Below are 18,759 nucleotides of genomic sequence, written 5' to 3'. Positions count from 1 at the left end.
TCATCTTTAATGACTAGACAGCAAACACTAAAAGTAATGATCACTTGACCTTAGATGACCTCTTATGCTGTTCTTCTTAACCTCTGACCTCTTCAGAAGTTTTTGACACTCCCCTCTGAAGTTCTAACAAATTAGAACGCAGTGTTTCCAAAGTTTTCCAAATTAGAAACCTGGATGCCTTTTTTTTAGAATCAAGGGAGAAATTGAAAGTTCAGTCTGTATGCCGTATCGAAAAAAAGTGAATGAGACTATTTCTGGTTTTACTATTGTAAAAACCGCACAAAGAAAATAAATTTGACTTTGAGGAGTTGTCCTGACTTCAAGAATAACAGCACATTCCAAATGTATTCTTTAATCAAGGCAGACTGTATCCCAGGGAATTACGGATGACCAGCTCACATAGGGAAAGACGCCATAAAACGTCTGTGTGCCCCAAGGAGCCACATTTCACATTCAAGTGTTTTTCATTACATCCCCCCCCCCCGGTGACATCGATTGATTGATAATTACACCCTAGAGAGATGCAATCAAATGCTAATTTATGATTCCACATCACAATTCTCACACTTTGTATTGTTTTTATAACTCCTAAAACTCAACACAAATGTTAGCTCCTATACCACAATTGACGGCTTTCAGTTGAATCATTCGAAAAAGATTTTTCAAAACATTTACTAATCAGATATAGTAAGTATAAATCAAAATATTTGATAGGCAGTACATACAGAGCTCTTACTATTTCTACTTTGACCTCAAAATATCTTCAAAAACCTTCGATACAATTTACTGTTTATTTCATTCTGACTAATTTCATATAATTATCTCATGCCATTTTTCTCTGATTGAATGTCCTTGATTATTTATCTCATATCATACAGTAATTTGCTTGTGGCGTCACCGAGGTTGTCTCTGGACTGGAAATGAATAAATGAGGTCATTAAGAAGTGATGGCAGGGTATTAATATTACTTACCTTCCCGAACCTGGTTGCATATGACCCTGTTAGCAAACTATGGAAGATGATAATTGTTTCATCTAAATCCCACACAAATACCCTCTGGAAAAAGAAAAAGAAAAAGAAGCAAAATGACATCAAAATTGCTTTTCAACTGAATTCATTCACACTAAGAATGTAACCTATGACCTCTGAATAATCTTACTTCCTGTGTTCCAACCCTACAGCTTCATTACCTGCTTTTGCAACAGTCATCAAAAGGTGAACTGCAGCCAAAAATTGTAGTCTGCACAGTTTCTCAATTTCAAAATTGAAGCAACTTTGTCCACCAAGGATCTAACATTGAATAATTTCCTCTAATTTTGGACAAATTTTTACTTTTGGATAATGCAAACTATAATTTTGCCTTTAATTTTGCCTTTAATTTTGGCGCATTTGCTCATATTTTTGACCACACTTACTTCTAAATCATTTTCAGGCGGCGGCGACGGATTGTTCCTTCGGCCTCTCCCCGCGGTTCTCCTATTATTCCCACGATTTCTTCCTCTACCGTTTTCTTCAGTTTTAATGACTGATTCACCTTGCAGCGTTGCTAGTTGGTTTTCCACTGATAAATAAAATGGGAAGAAAAACTGCCAAATTAGCTTGTAAAACAAATTTCAGATCAAAAAACTATTCTGAGAAGAAAGTTTGAATATAAGATAAGAGAGTTTAATTATTATATTGTACTGTGACACCACAGAAGAAACTATACAAAGAAGAATCTAATTACCGTTTTCATCCCTGTTTTGGGTGTGATGGACTAACCCTAAAACAGGAAAAAGATGGGGTTGGACCAAAGAGAGTGGTAAAATGGGGAACTTTCACATTTCGTTTTGGTTTCAGAGGTTAAAGGTCTATCACAAGCAACTTTTAAAAAGTCGCAAGACAGTTTGAAATATTTTTGTGTAACTGTAAAGGGAAATATGCCTTGAGTTGATGGAAAGTGTTGCCAGATTGGTGGATTGATTTAATAACAGGCTGAGACGCTTTGTCAAGTTTGATATTCAGTTCATATATAACTCTTGAAATGCAAAACTTCATCTCCTACATTTCACTCTGGTGATTCATTCAATATTGTCACGCAATTGCCTATACTGACCCTCATTCGGCAACGCTGCCAATTGATATGTAGTCGTTGTTGTGGGTAACGCCGAACCCGTTGTGTTCAGTGAGGTACTGTTTGTTGACATGTAAGGACTGTAACCCTGTGTTGTGTAATATGGATATGACGCTGCTGTCTGGCCGTAGCCAGGGTAGGCTGTGCCATAGTCAATCCCCTGTAGGAAAGTAATCAAGAATTTGACAGTCCTTTAAACCTTGGTACTATAGGTCAAGGTGCTTTTTTCTAGCCCACAAAATTTTTAGCAAATTTGTACATTTTTACTTTGCTATTGATAAAACGAGAGAAGTTTCTTAGTTATTCCAAAATAACTTCACAGATTCAAAAAATTTTTTTTTCAAAAATTGGCAAATTTTTGATGAAAATTTTGGCAGGAAAGTTGACTAGGGGGGTGCCTGTTACTGAGTAACCCTTTGACTTGACACCTACTCACAAATCACACTGCTTCTCCCCGAGGGCCCGACATCATTAACCAGTATGAGTAAACTCTATTTATCAAAGTGATATATAAGCATCCTGTTGTGAAGGCAGCTACCCTTGAACTGATTAACGGGACAAGAATTTTATCTTTTCTGACATGGTTTCTTTCATATGGTTACATGTTACGTTGCACCTCACCTGTTGGGACGTATTGTATGCCTGTGCATTGGCACTAGTATTTGTTGCATTACTGGTTGTTGGGTACGTATAGCCACTTGTTGTATAGCTACCACCTAGAAATTGAATAAAACAGAATCAGATCACAGTCCCTCAATCGACAAAAGCGTTAAAATTAAAAAAAGGAAACGGAAAATGAACTGGGTATCAGGATGTTAGCATGTTAGTATCTGATCAGAGAAGCCATTGCATTGTTTCGGTGATTCTTGTTTTCGATTATTTGCCAGAATAAGTTCTGGATTGTTGACAGCATGAGAGGATTCTAAACAACTTCTACAGTTCATTATCACTGGCAAATATTTCCAGGCATTCAGCATGAACAGAGAGAGAGAGATCGTGTTTGTGTTTTGTGAAAGAACTAGAAGAAGAATTTGAGTTGACTTGAGGACATTGATCACTTGTGTACCTTGCGACGGATATACAGTATTTTGTCCGGTCTGTCCGTAAGACGACAGATAACTACTTTGAGCAGCAGGAGTTATTGGGTTATTCTTTACTGAGCTACCTCCACCTGGAAAAATAAGCAGTGATAATGAAATCATCACTTTGACAATTCACACATTAATCACATGATCAATTTTTGAGGCCTAATTTTTTTCCCACCAAAACAACATGATCAAGTTTTTTTGTGGCCTAATTTTTTACCGCAAAAAATCATGATTGATTTTTTGTGGCCTAATTTTTTAATGACCAAAATGGCTTACGTTTTTTTTTCAAACTTTAATAAAAATTATTAAACTTTGAGAATCAATTTGGATAATGAGATGCAACAACTTTGGATGACTGAGATAATTTTGAAATAATAACAAATTTTACAGTATTTTGAAAAATTTTGATTGATATGGCATCTGCTGTATGTTTGAAGATGATATGAATTAAGGAACAATGGGTTGGTGTGTTATGATTTGCGTATCAATGGCAAAAAAAACAGCGGGGAAATTAAATCTCTACCAACACATATTTTTCTTCAAACTCTTAAAGAAATGAAAAGATATAGAATTTGTTAAAAATAGCACACAATGTAAAACAACAGAAGTGTTAGGGGAGGAGGGTATATTCTAGGACTGAGATGGAAGTTTTGTCAACTTTACTGTTATTATGGAAAATAATGATACAAAATTGAAAGTGTTAAGGATTTGATAAACAACATAAGCACAACAAAAAACAAATATGAAGGTCATAAGCATAACATATACAACAAACAGAAATAACACCATGGTAATATTACAATAGACAAACCCCTCCAAATTGTTTTGTCAAAAATGGGGAATACTACCATATCCTGACATTTTCACTCGTTTGTTTGTTTCACAGTGTGCTAAAAAGACAAATGTCTTTGTGAACTCAAAAATGGAGACATGGTTCTCAGACATGCAGTAAATATCAAAATTCCCAAAGATTTCTCAACAAATCTACCACAAAAATGCTGGGTTTTTTCAAAGTCATGATATACAACAGTGCACTAATGTTTTAAAAAGTGTAATTTGACCAGAATTATGAACAAACACCTGAAAGTAATGAAGTTTGAAACATTATATACAATCTTGATAAAGCAAAATTCTTGTAGCTTGGTAAAAGTCACATAATTTGAATTTAAAGCTTGACATGGAAAATGTTTATTCACTTGTGTGTTTGAAAACTTTTCACTTAATTTGTGAAAATTTTGTCACAAAGTAAGAGGGAAGCAGATTCTTTATGATTAATGTTGTTGTCAACACAAATCTATATGAAACAAACATTTCTGTCCTATAATTCCCATCATGTGATTACAATACTAACTTTCTAAGAGAGTATTTTGATCTTTACTTCCCCCAGACATTGAGTTCCTTTTCTCAAGAGGCATACTTAACTATATATGTTGACTCACATCTTTAAAGATGCTATTATTTTAATTTGTGTGCACTTTTTTAATCAGACAATGACTGCCTGTATTACAACTTTATCAATTTATCTGCACATTTGTGTGCACTTTTTTAATTAGACAGTGACTGCCTGTATTACAACTTTATCAATTTATCTGCACATTTGTGTGCACTTTTTTAATTAGACAGTGACTGCCTGTATTACAAGTTTTTCATTTTCTTAATTGCACAGTGCCTGCCTGTTCAACAATTTATCACTTTTTAAATTAGACAGAGCCTGATCTTCATAAGGCTTTATCAGAACGACTCACCTGGAGCTGCCGCTGCGTAAGGCACTTGTGTTAAACCATATGCTGTCTGTCCTGACTGCGTACCATATGGATAAGAAGTGGCATTGGGCTGCATGTATGCTGTGGCTTGAGTCTGACCTGCAACACTCTGATAGTTGCCTAGGGCGTTGTTGGCCTGGGCCGACGGCGTTGGTATGATGTGTGGGTAGGAATGACTGCAAAGGGAAAATCAAGCGGTTCAACATGTGAGAGTTCAAGGATCTCAGCTGACCTGGCCCCCTCCCCCTTCCCAGGGATTTGGTTTTGCCTCATTGTTTTCGATGGTCTGGCTTGTATGACATGGAGAGATATAGGGGTGACGGTAGACTGAGTCATGGCGTTTGGAATTTTGTGTTGTGACAGGAAAAGTGTTGACATCATGTTTGAAAATACAGTTTGACTGACAATGTCCGTCCCAATACACGAAGAACACACATCATTAAAATTTATCGGTAAATCAGTCTCAGTATTACTCAACCTTACAGATATTTTGAAAAAACCACAAAAGGTTTTTAATCACCAACCACATTCTGTCACACAATACCCCATGCATCAAGCACGAAAACTACACTTAAAATATAAATCTGACAAAAAAAATGAATAAAGAGAACTACTAGTACACACAACCAATGAATCACCAATGCCAAACTCATAACACACTATATGTGTAAACAACCACTACAACAGTAGATCCTACGACTAAAATTTCAAAATATTCAAAAATATTAATACCTTTATCATCACAGTGAAAAAAACGTATCTCTCCAAATTTTAAAATACACATATGCAGCGTAAACCTAAAAGCCCAATTATAAGCACACATATTCACGATGTTTAACCACAGTTGACGGTCAAATTGAACTTAGCCTTGATCACACACACACCTACACATGTTCCTAAACACTGAAAGTTTATCCGTTGACCTATTTTCCACCAACAGTTACAAACATGAAACTAATCTGATAATGGGATTAAGCATCTTTAAAACTGACTGATTCACATAGCATGATGCAAAATTTTAAGTGATTTGTTTATCGTCAGAATTTGTCATTGAAAATCGATGGCCGGGTACCATGCCGGTAAAATATGGTACGGAGCTATTTTTAGCATATTGCTATTTTCAGACTTAGAGTCTTGTACGTTCCCTCAGAGAAACCTCCCGGAGGGAAACAACAAAACTATCTTGGAATTTGAGTCTGAAGGTGGTCCAAAATTGTTCAAATTCTCAGTAGACTTGTTCATCTTCAGGGATTTTCAACCTTCCGAATTTTCTATGATCAGAATGAAATTTTATAATGACACTGACAGACTGGTCTGTCATAATTAACCCTCAGCCCCTAAAATTTGATTTCACCCCATTGTTTCGGCAATTTGGTTGGACCTACCCACCCAGGAAATGGGGGGTGAAAGGGGTTAAACTCTGCATGAGGCAAAATGTGATTGGTCTTCATGTGTACTTTGAATGGATTGATGGAGGGCTCTTTGTTGGACACACTTAGCGTAATATGAGCTGCTATCGATCAAAACAATCTAGTTTCAGTGTGTCCGTCATAATGAAAACCATTTACGAGTCCTTCGAAACACAAATACGAGACAGTCTGTTTTTCCTCCGCAGATGAAAATTTCAAGGAAAACATTGAGCCTACCTTTGTAAAATTGTCATCCCAAGAGTTGCCATTACTGATCTTTCACTTGTAAACACACCACAATGTGTAGTGTGCTGCACCTTATACACCCACTATGATGCTTAATTCTCAGGTTTTGTGATTGGCTTGCATATCATTATGCAAATGACCAAAATCTGACATGTGATCACCCAGTGACCTAATTGACAACCTCCTATTGGCTGGTATGGGCTTACCTTGGAAAATACTGTGTTGGATATTCTGACTTGAGATGTCTGGAATAACTCATATCCTGTTCTGGAGTTTGACTTGACCCTGGGTTTTCAACAAGACGTAGGTTTCGCATGATTAATAGCCGGCAAAGAAATACCACTTCAGTCACTATCTTTCCCTTATCGCAATAGGCAGTGATACGGTTAAGAGTTAACCTGTCTTAGCCTTATTAAACTCTGGCTTGCCAGCCATCTATCTCCCCAGACAACACATACTTATTAAGAAATACAGATAAAGAATTCGCCTTGGTAAATAGTAAATGACAATACATTGCATGGCTGCCGTTATTGCTATCAGGTAGTTTACATGAGACAGTGCAGAGACTCAAGTATATCTCTTCAGACGAACACACGTCTTGAAGAATCTTTAAAATATCCATCAATAAACTGTCGAACTTAAATGCTTTTTCTTCAGAAACATTATTACAATACAAAACTGCGTTAAATTCAAAGATAATTTGGAAAAATATCAAGCAGACAACTTTCTTTTTTATACCTCTTTCTTCTCTTTTCGGTACAGACAAAGCCAGCGATGGGGTTGGCTTGAATAGTGGGAATACATTTTATTTTTCCCCATAGAATGTTACAACACTCAAAAAGAGAAGAGCTACAAGAAATATCACATGTATGGTAAAAAGTTCTGACACTTACCTGTATAATTTTCAATCGCTGTGTTGCTTCCGGTGAAGTTTGTATCTGTTGGCACTGAATCATGAACTATAGGTTCAGTTTTTACTGCTGCAGAAACACACCAACAAATCTATTAATCCTTATTGTCTTTTGTGACCTCCCCTGCCTAAACACATTACATCAACGGAAAATACCTATAATTCGCTTTGGTCGTTTGATGGGTTAAGGTACAATGCTGTATGGGGAAAGATTTTTGGACTCTCAAATTTTTTTGACATGTTTCTGGTCTGCTGCTTCTGTGAACTCATTTTCAATCTTGTGGAATAAATTAACATTGTTTGCCCCATCTTGCTTTTTTTGTGAAATTAAAAAAATCAATTTTTCCCAATTGAGTTAACACTGCATGCAGTGGCTATTTTCCATTTCAAATATCAATAAATATTAAGTCATCAATGTGTCTGTTCCAAAAATTTGAACAGTGACACGATTTTTCGTCTCGCTTATGAAAGGGGACGGTTTGCAGTTTCTAAGAGGAATGTTTAAGTAAAAGTTAAACGCTTAAAGACTTTAAGGCTCGTATGTGTATTACATCATTCAGAAGTTGAACGGGTCCCATTTTAGGAGTATATAGGGACTTTTTCATGTTCAAATTACAGAAAGAAACATGAATCTACTATAATTTTCATCTATTGTTATGCTTGACCTCTTCTGCCCAAGGGTGTCCTTTCCGACTTCTGGGAAAGAATTTTACTATTCCCTTTGGTTCTGCTTGAGTTCAACATTCAAGGAGTTGAATGGATCTACTTACAATGTAAGGAGTGATAGAGTTACTTGTCACCGTGGAAGTATACATTAAGAAAACTACAAATCTACTATCACTTTATTGCAACATGTCCTCCCAACCCCCCTTCTTCAAAATGGTGTCTTCCAATATGGTGGAACATTCTGCAAATTTTCAATGCAGAGCCTGCCTTGGTCACTTCAGAATGAGGGGCGGACCGATTTCACAGGCACATCCAAGATGCAAAAGTTGTGGTGCACAGAGACAAGTCAGGGAAAATTTACGTGCTTCTTGACATCCAAAAAAACAAACAAAATGACATCACAGATGGAAAGCATCAAAACTGCCGGCAACAGTTTAGTGTGTTTTTTAACTGACAGTAATCGGAATTTAAACAGCTAACGGCTCATGTCGAATGAACACCAACCAATAACAATGACGCCTTTGTTTGACATGCGTGCCGACATAAAACAAGGATGAGAATTTTATTCTCTTCACCTCTGATAGCCAAGGGTGACCTTTAACCTCTCAAACACTACCCTATCATTTGCTATTTACCCTACTTTAGCGAGTCACAAAAGGTCGGGCCAACTTTGATAGGCTCTCATAACAAAACCTTGGCCAGTCAAAGTTTTCACCGTTTACTGCCCAATGTCTCAGTAAATATTTTGGCACTCTTGATGGGTTTGGTGAAAGAAGAACTAACAGCCAATGAATATCTCACAAAATTTAAAGACACTCATGTTGATGAGGCTACAATCCTGTGCAGACTCCATAACGTAGATGTTATATACTTTCAGCTGTTTCACAAACTTTAAATAGGGGTGGTTGGAAATCACAGTAATTTGAGGTAAAATGATAAAATGACAGGCCCACACACTACTGTAAATTCTTTCTCAGTGCTACTCATTTTTGTCAGAAGAAATATTATAGCACTCGAACACCCCCCCCCCCCCTTTCTTTTATTTTGAAAATAAAATTTGAGAAGAATCTGATGTACACATTTGCTTGAGGTACAAAATTTGTCGTTGCTAAAAAATTTGCGCCATGGATAAAATATTGTATTTCACATGGCTGTGCTTGGAAAGTACGTATGAACCATCATTCATAATTTTGTTCTTATTGTTTAGAAATTTATCGTAACAGAAATAATGATTGTTCACGTTTGGAGTTTGTTAATTTTTGATCAAAAATAAGTGTCTTTTCCCTTTTCCCTCTTAAAAAATCTGACTGACAAAGTTTGATTCTGATCCATTTTGACACTGAAAAATTGAGAAGACGGGACTAATACTTACTTGATGCTGTAGTTTGGACAGAAGCCCAGTTTTCTGGAGTTTGGAGAACAGAGTTATCAGCGGAACTTGACAAGGGAGCACGGTTACCTGCAGAAAGAACATTCACTTTGATGGATATGACAAATAAACCTTTGTGTTTAGAGTTTATAAATCACATCATGGTACATGTATCATATTTGATGGCCTGGATGAGCTACATTTACCATATCAATTAGAACCATATTGTAAGTGAACTTCTGGAAACTCAAACGATATAATGATAAAACACAATGACAAAACTTGTTGATTTCAATTTTTTGTTCTTTTAATGAAGAATTGAATATATGATCACAAAGCAAACTAGACATATTCTCTCCAGGTAACATTGTTTTTTTTTTCTATAATTCTTGTATTTCCTTTCATATATTCAATGCAAAATTATGAAAACAGCCAGACTCAAAACCATTGAATGTACTGTGCATGTTTTTACATTCTGTTTCTTTCTTCATTTTACTTGAAATTTTAAAATGTGAGCACAGGACCAAAACGAACAGTACGTACTCTTACAAACTCCAACAGATTTGAGCAAACGCAACCATTGTTTCATGAGTTGGAAATTCTTGATGTTTTTAAGCAATATACTTATCAAACTGTACTTTTTGTTTATGATAATATAAGTGGAAATTTTCCTTCAGAAATTCCTTGTTACTTTTCAAGCATTCAACATCTGTATCCTACTCGGTCGAAAGACAAGGGAAATCTTCTCATCCCTAAATATACCACTAATATAGGTCAGTGTTCAATGAAATATTCAGGTGTTACACTCTGGAACCAAATCCCAAAAAAGTATAAGATCTTTGAGATCTAAGTCAAAAGTTAAAAGAGACCTGAAACGTCATCTCTTGTTTATCTGACAGGTTTCTTCTCTCTCATGTATATTTTCTACCACAAAGTTTTATAATTTATGTACTTACATTGACATAGAATTTATTTCAAATATCGAGGATAGGCCACAATGTTCAACATGACGCCCTATGGCAAAATGATAGATTCAGCGATTGTGAATGGTAGGGGGCTGGACTCGATTAGTATGATACTATTTTCTAGTCCCTACCCAATTTACTAATCCTTAATGTGTCTGTATTTTTCTTTTTCTTTTCTGTTTAATGTGTCTGTATTTTTATTTTTATTTTCTGTTCTATTGGGAAATAAAATATCCTATCCTATCCTATCCTAAAGCACCTTATGAGTCAATACCACATTTCAAAGATAAAACATGATTGATGGTTGGTTGGCTAAAATGGCCACTTCCTTCATTAATGCATACTGCAAACAATAGTCTTATTGGAAAGACAAGATCTCTGATGCATGTCACAGAGTTCACTTTTAGGTAGTAGGAATATAAATATTGGATTGTTATGTGGGTGGCTGTCCTCTCGAGGAAAAACCCTCTCATTGAATGAGATCTTTGAGGTTTTGACATTAACAGAAACTAGGATTTAATACCCCATACACCTGTCCTACCATATATCAATGTCTACATGTCATGGTCCACCAATGCCAGTGTTTTTAACAAATGAAAGAAAAAGTTCATTTTGAGGTGCTAACCACTTGACAGGTGTTTGATCTTGATATTTAACTCACCAAAAGCTTCTGATCACAGAGAACAGACAACGGTATTGACCTTCTGAGTGGTGAAGACTCATGAAAGATGCCACAAATATTTAAATCACTAAATATAGACGTTGATAAAAGCAATCACTAATCACACACCAGGACAGGACTTGTGGTTGGGCTGGTGCTTAATGAAGCAGGGTAGTTGACTAAGTTACAGAAACATGAACAATAAATTTGGTATCTGTGAGTTATTCAGACTGTCCTTTCATGAATAGTTTTTACCACAGACACCACTAACCATTTTCCCATTTTGGTTTGGACCAAATTTCATTGTTATCAAGCATTTATGGATCTGTGGGGCCGTACAGGTTTAACAGCCATTGGTAATCCTGTTCTGCAAATGACTATCTTGAAAGAAGTCATGACATCATACCGCCCTTGAGAAAAAAAATTGCTTGAAAATAGTGTCTGGGTTTGTTTGCAGTGAATAATTGATGAGATTACATCACAACGGCCAATTGTTCAGCACAACTGAACTTACACACGGGCGGATGTGTTGCCCATTAACCACAAGAGGGCGCTTCCAACATGGAGGACAGCCAATTGGTGAGGACATGCGATTAAGTATACATCATAGATGGACCTTGATTGGGACTGGTCTATGAGCAATGATAATAATAGGATTCTTAGACCAATGTGAAAGTCAAAGTATAACAAGCTCAAAGATTTTTATAATTTCTGATACGCGATGCAAATGCAAATGTTTACCAAAACAGATTTGTCTTGCTTACAAGGTGCGTATTGTAGGCTGAAAAAGTTGTGCTTGTAAACACTTCCACTGCACTGGTCACAATTACTGAGGATTGGTCTCATGAATATTTCAGTGCTCCTTAATAAAGGTTTATTTTTGGCCTGGCTGAGTTCATTGGCTTCAGGACTTTTGTGGTCAGAACAAAGCCGGGCGGTCAAACTTAAAACAAGCTTAAAACTCTCAGCCTGGAGAGCCGCGATAACTCTTATCAATTGTAGGCTGTCAAGGAAGAATGGAAGAGAATCTTTTTAAGTTTATCCGACATCATTAACCGACCACTCAAACCAGTTATTTGCATGTGAAAAATTTCCAGGGGGAATACAATTAAAAAACTCAGTCGAGCATAACTTTTCTCTTCCATCTTGTGTCAAACATTGTGTTATCAGGAACAGACCATTTCATTTAAAGGGGTGGGCACCCCACAAGAACATGAAATCTATCAAGGAGCCTTTTTTGTGATCAACAAAATGTTTTATTCTCAGCTATTTTCTGCCAGTTATTCATTTATTTGAGGCTTTGGATTGACACTAGAATGGCCTCTGTCAGGATTTTACCCAAGCCAGAACTACTTCCCTGATACATTTCTCACTTTTGCAAATCTCTTTCACATTGCAATCCAGAACTACTATACATGTACCTGTTGACTTTCTGTTCCACTTGTCATAGAACATGAAGTCTAAAACTTACAAGGGTCCATTAAGAGATCACCGATGCTTTTACACTCTTTGCTATTTTCCACCAAGATTCATTAAGTGATCACCAACACTTTTACACTCTATTGCTTTTTTCTACCGCTAAACTGCCATTTCAAATCTGGAAGGACAGTGGGAACGATTCTCTGGACTCTACCCTGAACAGTTTTTGCCACGCTGTGATCATTTGTCAGCTTGACACTTGCAAATTTGACTACATATTTACCAATCTTGGCTGGCAATTTTCCACCTACCGGTAATATTGTCTCTTCCACCACTGCCTATCAACGATAATTACCCAACTATAAAGTTTGCTATCTACCGGTATTTAAAACATTTTTTTGGATACCTTTGCCAATTTTCCCTCAATGTTTGTAAATTTCCTCACCGATAGCTATGCACTGGGCCTTACCTTCTGTTCCATTGGTTGTAATGCATGAGGTATTGTCTGTGTTTTCTGTCTGAGGTGAATTATTATTTCCACTTTGACCTTGGCTTGGAGGGGACTGTATTTCCATAGACCTACAAAACAACAGTGAAGAAGTAAGTTCATGCATGGTGTCTGGTGTTTTGTGATATCTGAATTATCTGTAGCAACCCAGTTTTACTATAACACAAGTGGATAGAGGGAAATCAGGCAAAACATTAAAGTTCTCAATGAGCAGTCAGTTTTGATGATATTTCCAGTATTTTTATTCTGTCTTCAAAATAAAGTTTGTCGTTCTGCTCCCACAATCCTTTTACATGTGGTTCAGAACCGTACATGATGTATGAAGTTACAACATTTGGGACACTGCCCTATATTAGGCAAGAGCAGAAAGGGCAATAGGATGCCTGTGGTTTGGAGAGTGAAAATCTTCCAATGAGCAAAAAATACCATTGTATAAATGCTGTGGCTCGAGAAGCTGTTTTTCAGACTAATTTTTCATATAATCAATATACATATCAACTAAAATGAACAAACTGAGCAATTTAACAGGAGAAAGTATTCAATTTGCTGTCAAATTTCAGTTACTTGTCCTAAAGTTTCCTTCTTAGTTTGGACATATGGCCAAAACGTCTGTTTCTCTGTTTTTCCAAAGAATACCCTAACCATCATTCATATCAGAAGAAGGAGAAAGTACAAAGCGAATTTACAGAACAAGAAAGGCTGCTGTGTTTTTGCAGGCAAACTGTCTTCATTAATATTTCATAATCTGTCTTCCAATCTTATTAAATCTCGCATTAAATAAGATCTGTCGGTATTTGAATAATTGATGGAAAATAGGATAAATTCACACCACATTTTGAGTCAACTGTAAGGATGTGTCAGTTTTTTCACTTCCATTTGGCCATTAATTATTTATGGGTAGCAATTCCTGCCAAAAGAATTCTCCAATATTTCACAATCTAGGGCTTACGACACTTCCAGTGGGGAAGTTTTACCTTTCCTAAAGGACTGTGGCATTTCAGCTGTACAAAACAACTCTTGCCTGTGAAAAAAGTCCATATCACATGATGAAGCGATGAGAGTTACCGCTACAAACATCAAGAGTTTTGTGCAACTTTATTCTTTTGTCAACACACGAAGACTACAGGTGTCATATTTCCCATGATGCAGTTGTGCCAGCTTTCCAAGTGCCGGTTTATTCGGTCATAATTGTCATCATACGAGAAAAATAGCTCAACCTCTGTCAACAATTTCCACATAAAAAATCAACAAGGCAGCACTTTTGCGCTCAGTAGCCATTCCACCACTTTTTGCAACAACATGAAATTCATGCAAAATGTGAGTTATGTTTTGCTTGATTTTTGCCTTCTCTATTTCTCCTTGTGTCATTGTGCCTTCGATGGTGCTTCAAGTCTCATTACTAATGAAGGTAGAACGCACCTCGGGGACAGACATTCAGACTTTCAAACTTTTACAATTCTCTTCTGATATACCACATGGGGGGTTCATTTTAAAACTCTTGGTGAAAGAAAACTTTTCACCGGCTTAGTTTTTCGAAATTTGAAAACATCTATTTTTCTCCATAGAGTTAACACAGGGATGGCGGCCATTTGAATTTCTAATATCGGTAAATCTTGGGTAATTTGTTTCTCTAGTACCAAAATTTGCATAGTGACCCCCTATTTTTATACTTGATTTTGAAAGAGAATGATTGAAAGATTCCTTGAGGAAAGTTTAACCAAAAGTTTAAGTCTTTCACTTTCGAGGTGCATACTACCTTAACAAATAATTGTAATAATTCATCATTTTAATTTTCATGAAAGTGTTTTACAAGGGCATCACTTTTTCACATGATAATGCTCTTCTGTAAAGATATCTTAAATGAAAAATAGCATTTTGAATTCTGTGTACAGTCTGTAACGAGTTTCTGTCACTGAAAAATTAACAGAGTAGAAATCTTGAAATATGTATCATCTTTGCAATATTAATGCACAAAAACTGAGAATGATTTTTTTTTCCCCCTAATGTGAGTTTTTGGACCTCAGGACATAACTCTCAGATGCATAATTACTCGTATCTGGAAGCTTCAAGACTCCATTTTTACACAAAAGCACAACACAGAATATTTCAAGTCGGACAGAAATAAATTATGTTTGATATAGGTCACGGTATTCTTGAAGGACTTCCATGACAACGCAGCAGAAAAAGCATCTTCTGTTACGATATTTCCACACACTATGTCCAAAGTGAAAGGCTAAAGGAAGATGTATCATTACCAGTAGTTATGGGGAACTGGGCTATTCAGTGCTGCATTTATTCCCACCAAAATTTTAATGCAACATTTTACCAAATTTTATGAACTTTTCTGTAATCTTTCTGATAATTTTAGACCAAATGAACACAACATTCATTGGCCACAGTTTTTTATCAAAATTTTGGCAAAATCTGACAAAATTTGACTGAGGTATATTTTATAAGGTTGACAAAACTTGACTTTGGCGCTCAAAGGATTAAATAAGAATTCCAAAACAGGTGAGACATGTTGAATTCAATTTATGATGGACATCTCCTCTCAATCAAAATTCTAGTACCTATGTGGTTTTACTAGGATGGGTTCAGAACAGATGTATATAGACCCCAGAACTAAAATATTTAATCCGTCATTTTCCCATCTGTGTGCAGAATTAAATAAAATGCAGAGATTTTAATAAAAATATTCAAAGCACGGTGAGTTCTTTTGAGACCTACACACAGAGAGTAATCGCTCAATTTGTCGCTAGCTATCTGAAACAAGTCAGGCTTTGCATGACATTGTTATATTAAACTGCACAGTACGGATAAAATCAGTTACCTAGTACCTCTCGTCCTGTGTGTCATTTGACATTGCCTTAACCCTTTCAGCGCCAAAGTCAATTTTTGTCACCCTTATAAAATATACCTAAGTCAATTTTTGTTACATTTTTGCCAAAATTTTGCTAAAAAACTGTGGCCGATGAAATGTTGAGTTCATTTGGTCCAAAATTATCACAAAAATTACAGAAAAGTTCATAAAAAATTGGTAAAATGTTGCACTAAAATTTTGGTGGGAAAAATACAGCACTCAAAGGGTTAAAAAACCAAAAGCAATGTCACATTTATTACAGGGTAACAAGGAAAACTTTCATAACACTTCAGTTTTTTGTATCTTCAATTTTTGTACCATCTTTGTATCTTCACTTTATCTACATAAGTATTTGTTGTTTTGCATCATACTGTCTTTTTTTTTTAAACACATTTTTATGCCAGTTTCAAAGTAAGTGTTACTTTGTAATTTTTATGATGTATATATATACATGAGTGACTAAAACACAGATTTTCCTTTCCAGTAAGCTTGAGAACAAAATTTCTAAATCTCCTTCCAAATTTTGCAAAGAAAGCATGTCACTATGGAAACAATCTGTCAGATTTCAATATGATAAATATACTCTTCTTCTCTTGTTTTCAGCCTCTAACAAAGTAAAGACAATTGGAAACATAGAAATTTTCTTAATTTTGATGCACTTCATGGATACTATAGCGGAAAAGGCAGCATTTGACAAAACTTGATTTTACTGTCGACTGATCTAAGAGGACCAGCTGCATAGTTGGAAGACAAAATTTGGAGAAACATGTCAGTGATGGGTTTCACAAACAGGGTCATCAGGAAATGACCAAACTAGCAAAATGTACGACGACTACAGTTGAATACATTTCAGCATCTTATTTTCAGATGCTGAACATTTTCAGTTGGCCAAAAATCCTTGCGATGACACAAGTTTCCATATAAATATTATAAATATTTGTGACAGGGTATCGACGACAAAGTTTGATGAATATTGCAAGTTTAACTATTTTCACATTATAAATTCAAAATAAATTATGATTCTGAAACTCAGAAAGAAACTGATTATGTTTCTACACCCATCAGAGATGGATTTAAAACTGGAATGAATTCCATAACTTCAACCTGAAAAAAGACTTAATTTCTTTGAAATGAAAGACACACAGCCTGACTTGCATACCTGCTGAACTGATGTGCGTGAAATATAAATCAGCTGCATTAATATTGTTTTTTGATAATATGAATAATTCACGATTCTTTAGGAGTACACAGATGATAACTTTATAACAAAGTCTAAACAACCTCCTTTGTACACGTGAGACATCCACTTGAGGATGCGGAGTCCCTGTCCAGCTCCTAAAACAATAATACCCACTACATAGAGAAGAGGAGGGTGTGGGAGGGAAAGAGAGGGAAAGAGAGGGGAGGCAGTGACTTTTACTCTTTTATTGGAAAGATTACAACCAAACGAAGTTTTGATGAATGTCAAGGGAAGTCTCAAGCAAAGATGAGAGTGAAGCCTGACCAGCCGCGGGACACGTGCTGAGAGAACACAGAATCCACGCACGGTTGATCAAATATTTACAAATAGTGTTCATCGTCATCAATTAATCATAATGCTAACATCTCTCCAGACTTAAAAACCATCTGTCAAATAAAGCCTTATTATTGCCAATCTAATTGTCAGCTGTTTGCCAAATGAAAAAACTCAACAAAAAAAACAAAGAGCTTCATGGGAGTTTTGTCTGGATGAGAAGAAAGGAAAAGAAAATTGGTTTACGTTCAGTTCTGCATGATTTGGTTTATTGCTGCTATTGTCTACCTTGCTAAATCAAGCAGAAAGCTATGCATTACAAGTGAATTTCCCAATGACTCCCACACTGGAGCACTTAGCAAAACCTCCATCCATCTTTCAACTCTTCATTTCTCCTCCCAATCAACTTTTCTTCGCCCAGCTCATGAAAATGTAGATATTCTTTATGGAGTTGTCTTGCTTGACGGCAGCTGTGTTGGCGTTTGGGGACAACAAAACGGACCACACAGATGGCAGAAACACACATCTCTCAGCGTTCTATTCAGCATTGTGATTTTCATACTACATACATAACAGGTAAGTTTGGAACCATCACCAGCAAAATCCAACATGGCTGCCACTATCTCCCATGATGCAATCTGATAAACCAGCCTCGCAGCTTCAGATTTTATTTTGCTCTCTTAATCACTTTATCAAAAATTCATATTTCACAAAACTCAAATCTGCCTTGAAAAGCGTTTTAAACTACAACACATCTTGAGTGAAGCTTCCTTTGTTTAAATCATTTGTTACAACGCTTTTTGATCAAGGACACCACATAAATGAAGAAATTTCAAACACAATGCGATTCTTTAGAAGGAATATACATCGAAGTTGAAATCAACTTTAGTATATTTCACAACAGTAACAATATTTACCTTGGTAGTAATTCAATACTGACGGACCAATCAGATTTCTTCCTAGACAATACAATTATGGAATGACTGTTTATGTAATCCATGAAAGACACGAGACATGCATACACACATGTACTATTTACAAAAAGTTCCAGAGATTGATAACCCCATTCCATGCAGGCTTTGTGCGCTGCCGCACTACAACGCCAATATCAGTATCTCATACAAAGCACACATCATCACCACTCATAGCACTCATAGCCTGGGAATAGTCTTATAAATTCACCTTTGATTTTGGCCAAGTATGGAAACACAGACTCTGTTTCACCGAAATCATCTAGAGGATCATTTTTGTATATCTACCACAGTGATG

General features: G+C 36.1%; 1 protein-coding gene across 39 annotated transcripts in view; it reads right to left on the bottom strand.

Moving 5' to 3' along the window:
* Positions 1 to 18,759, bottom strand: part of LOC139133546 (eyes absent homolog 1-like) — a 173,229-nt gene that overhangs the window by 18,953 nt on the left and 135,517 nt on the right. For 9 of the 39 annotated variants that reach the window (XM_070700220.1, XM_070700222.1, XM_070700236.1 and 6 more), the window contains 11 exons: positions 13,079 to 13,188; positions 9,568 to 9,654; positions 7,513 to 7,599; positions 6,826 to 6,904; positions 4,947 to 5,140; positions 3,180 to 3,284; positions 2,735 to 2,829; positions 2,096 to 2,273; positions 1,727 to 1,762; positions 1,416 to 1,561; positions 973 to 1,056 (listed from right to left, as the gene is read on the bottom strand). In XM_070700220.1, coding sequence (XP_070556321.1) covers positions 973 to 1,056; positions 1,416 to 1,561; positions 1,727 to 1,762; positions 2,096 to 2,273; positions 2,735 to 2,829; positions 3,180 to 3,284; positions 4,947 to 5,140; positions 6,826 to 6,904; positions 7,513 to 7,599; positions 9,568 to 9,654; positions 13,079 to 13,188 — 1,201 coding nt within the window. The remainder of the gene's footprint in view (positions 1 to 972; positions 1,057 to 1,415; positions 1,562 to 1,726; positions 1,763 to 2,095; positions 2,274 to 2,734; positions 2,830 to 3,179; positions 3,285 to 4,946; positions 5,141 to 6,825; positions 6,905 to 7,512; positions 7,600 to 9,567; positions 9,655 to 13,078; positions 13,189 to 18,759) is intronic. The other 30 variants (XM_070700224.1, XM_070700229.1, XM_070700247.1 and 27 more) reach the window with 7 other exon arrangements.

This window comes from Ptychodera flava, chromosome 5 (assembly GCF_041260155.1).
Source record: "Ptychodera flava strain L36383 chromosome 5, AS_Pfla_20210202, whole genome shotgun sequence".
Taxonomy (NCBI): Eukaryota; Metazoa; Hemichordata; class Enteropneusta; family Ptychoderidae; genus Ptychodera; species Ptychodera flava.
The sequence above is the reverse complement of the archived record's forward strand: the minus strand, read 5'-3'. Positions and strand labels throughout refer to the sequence as shown.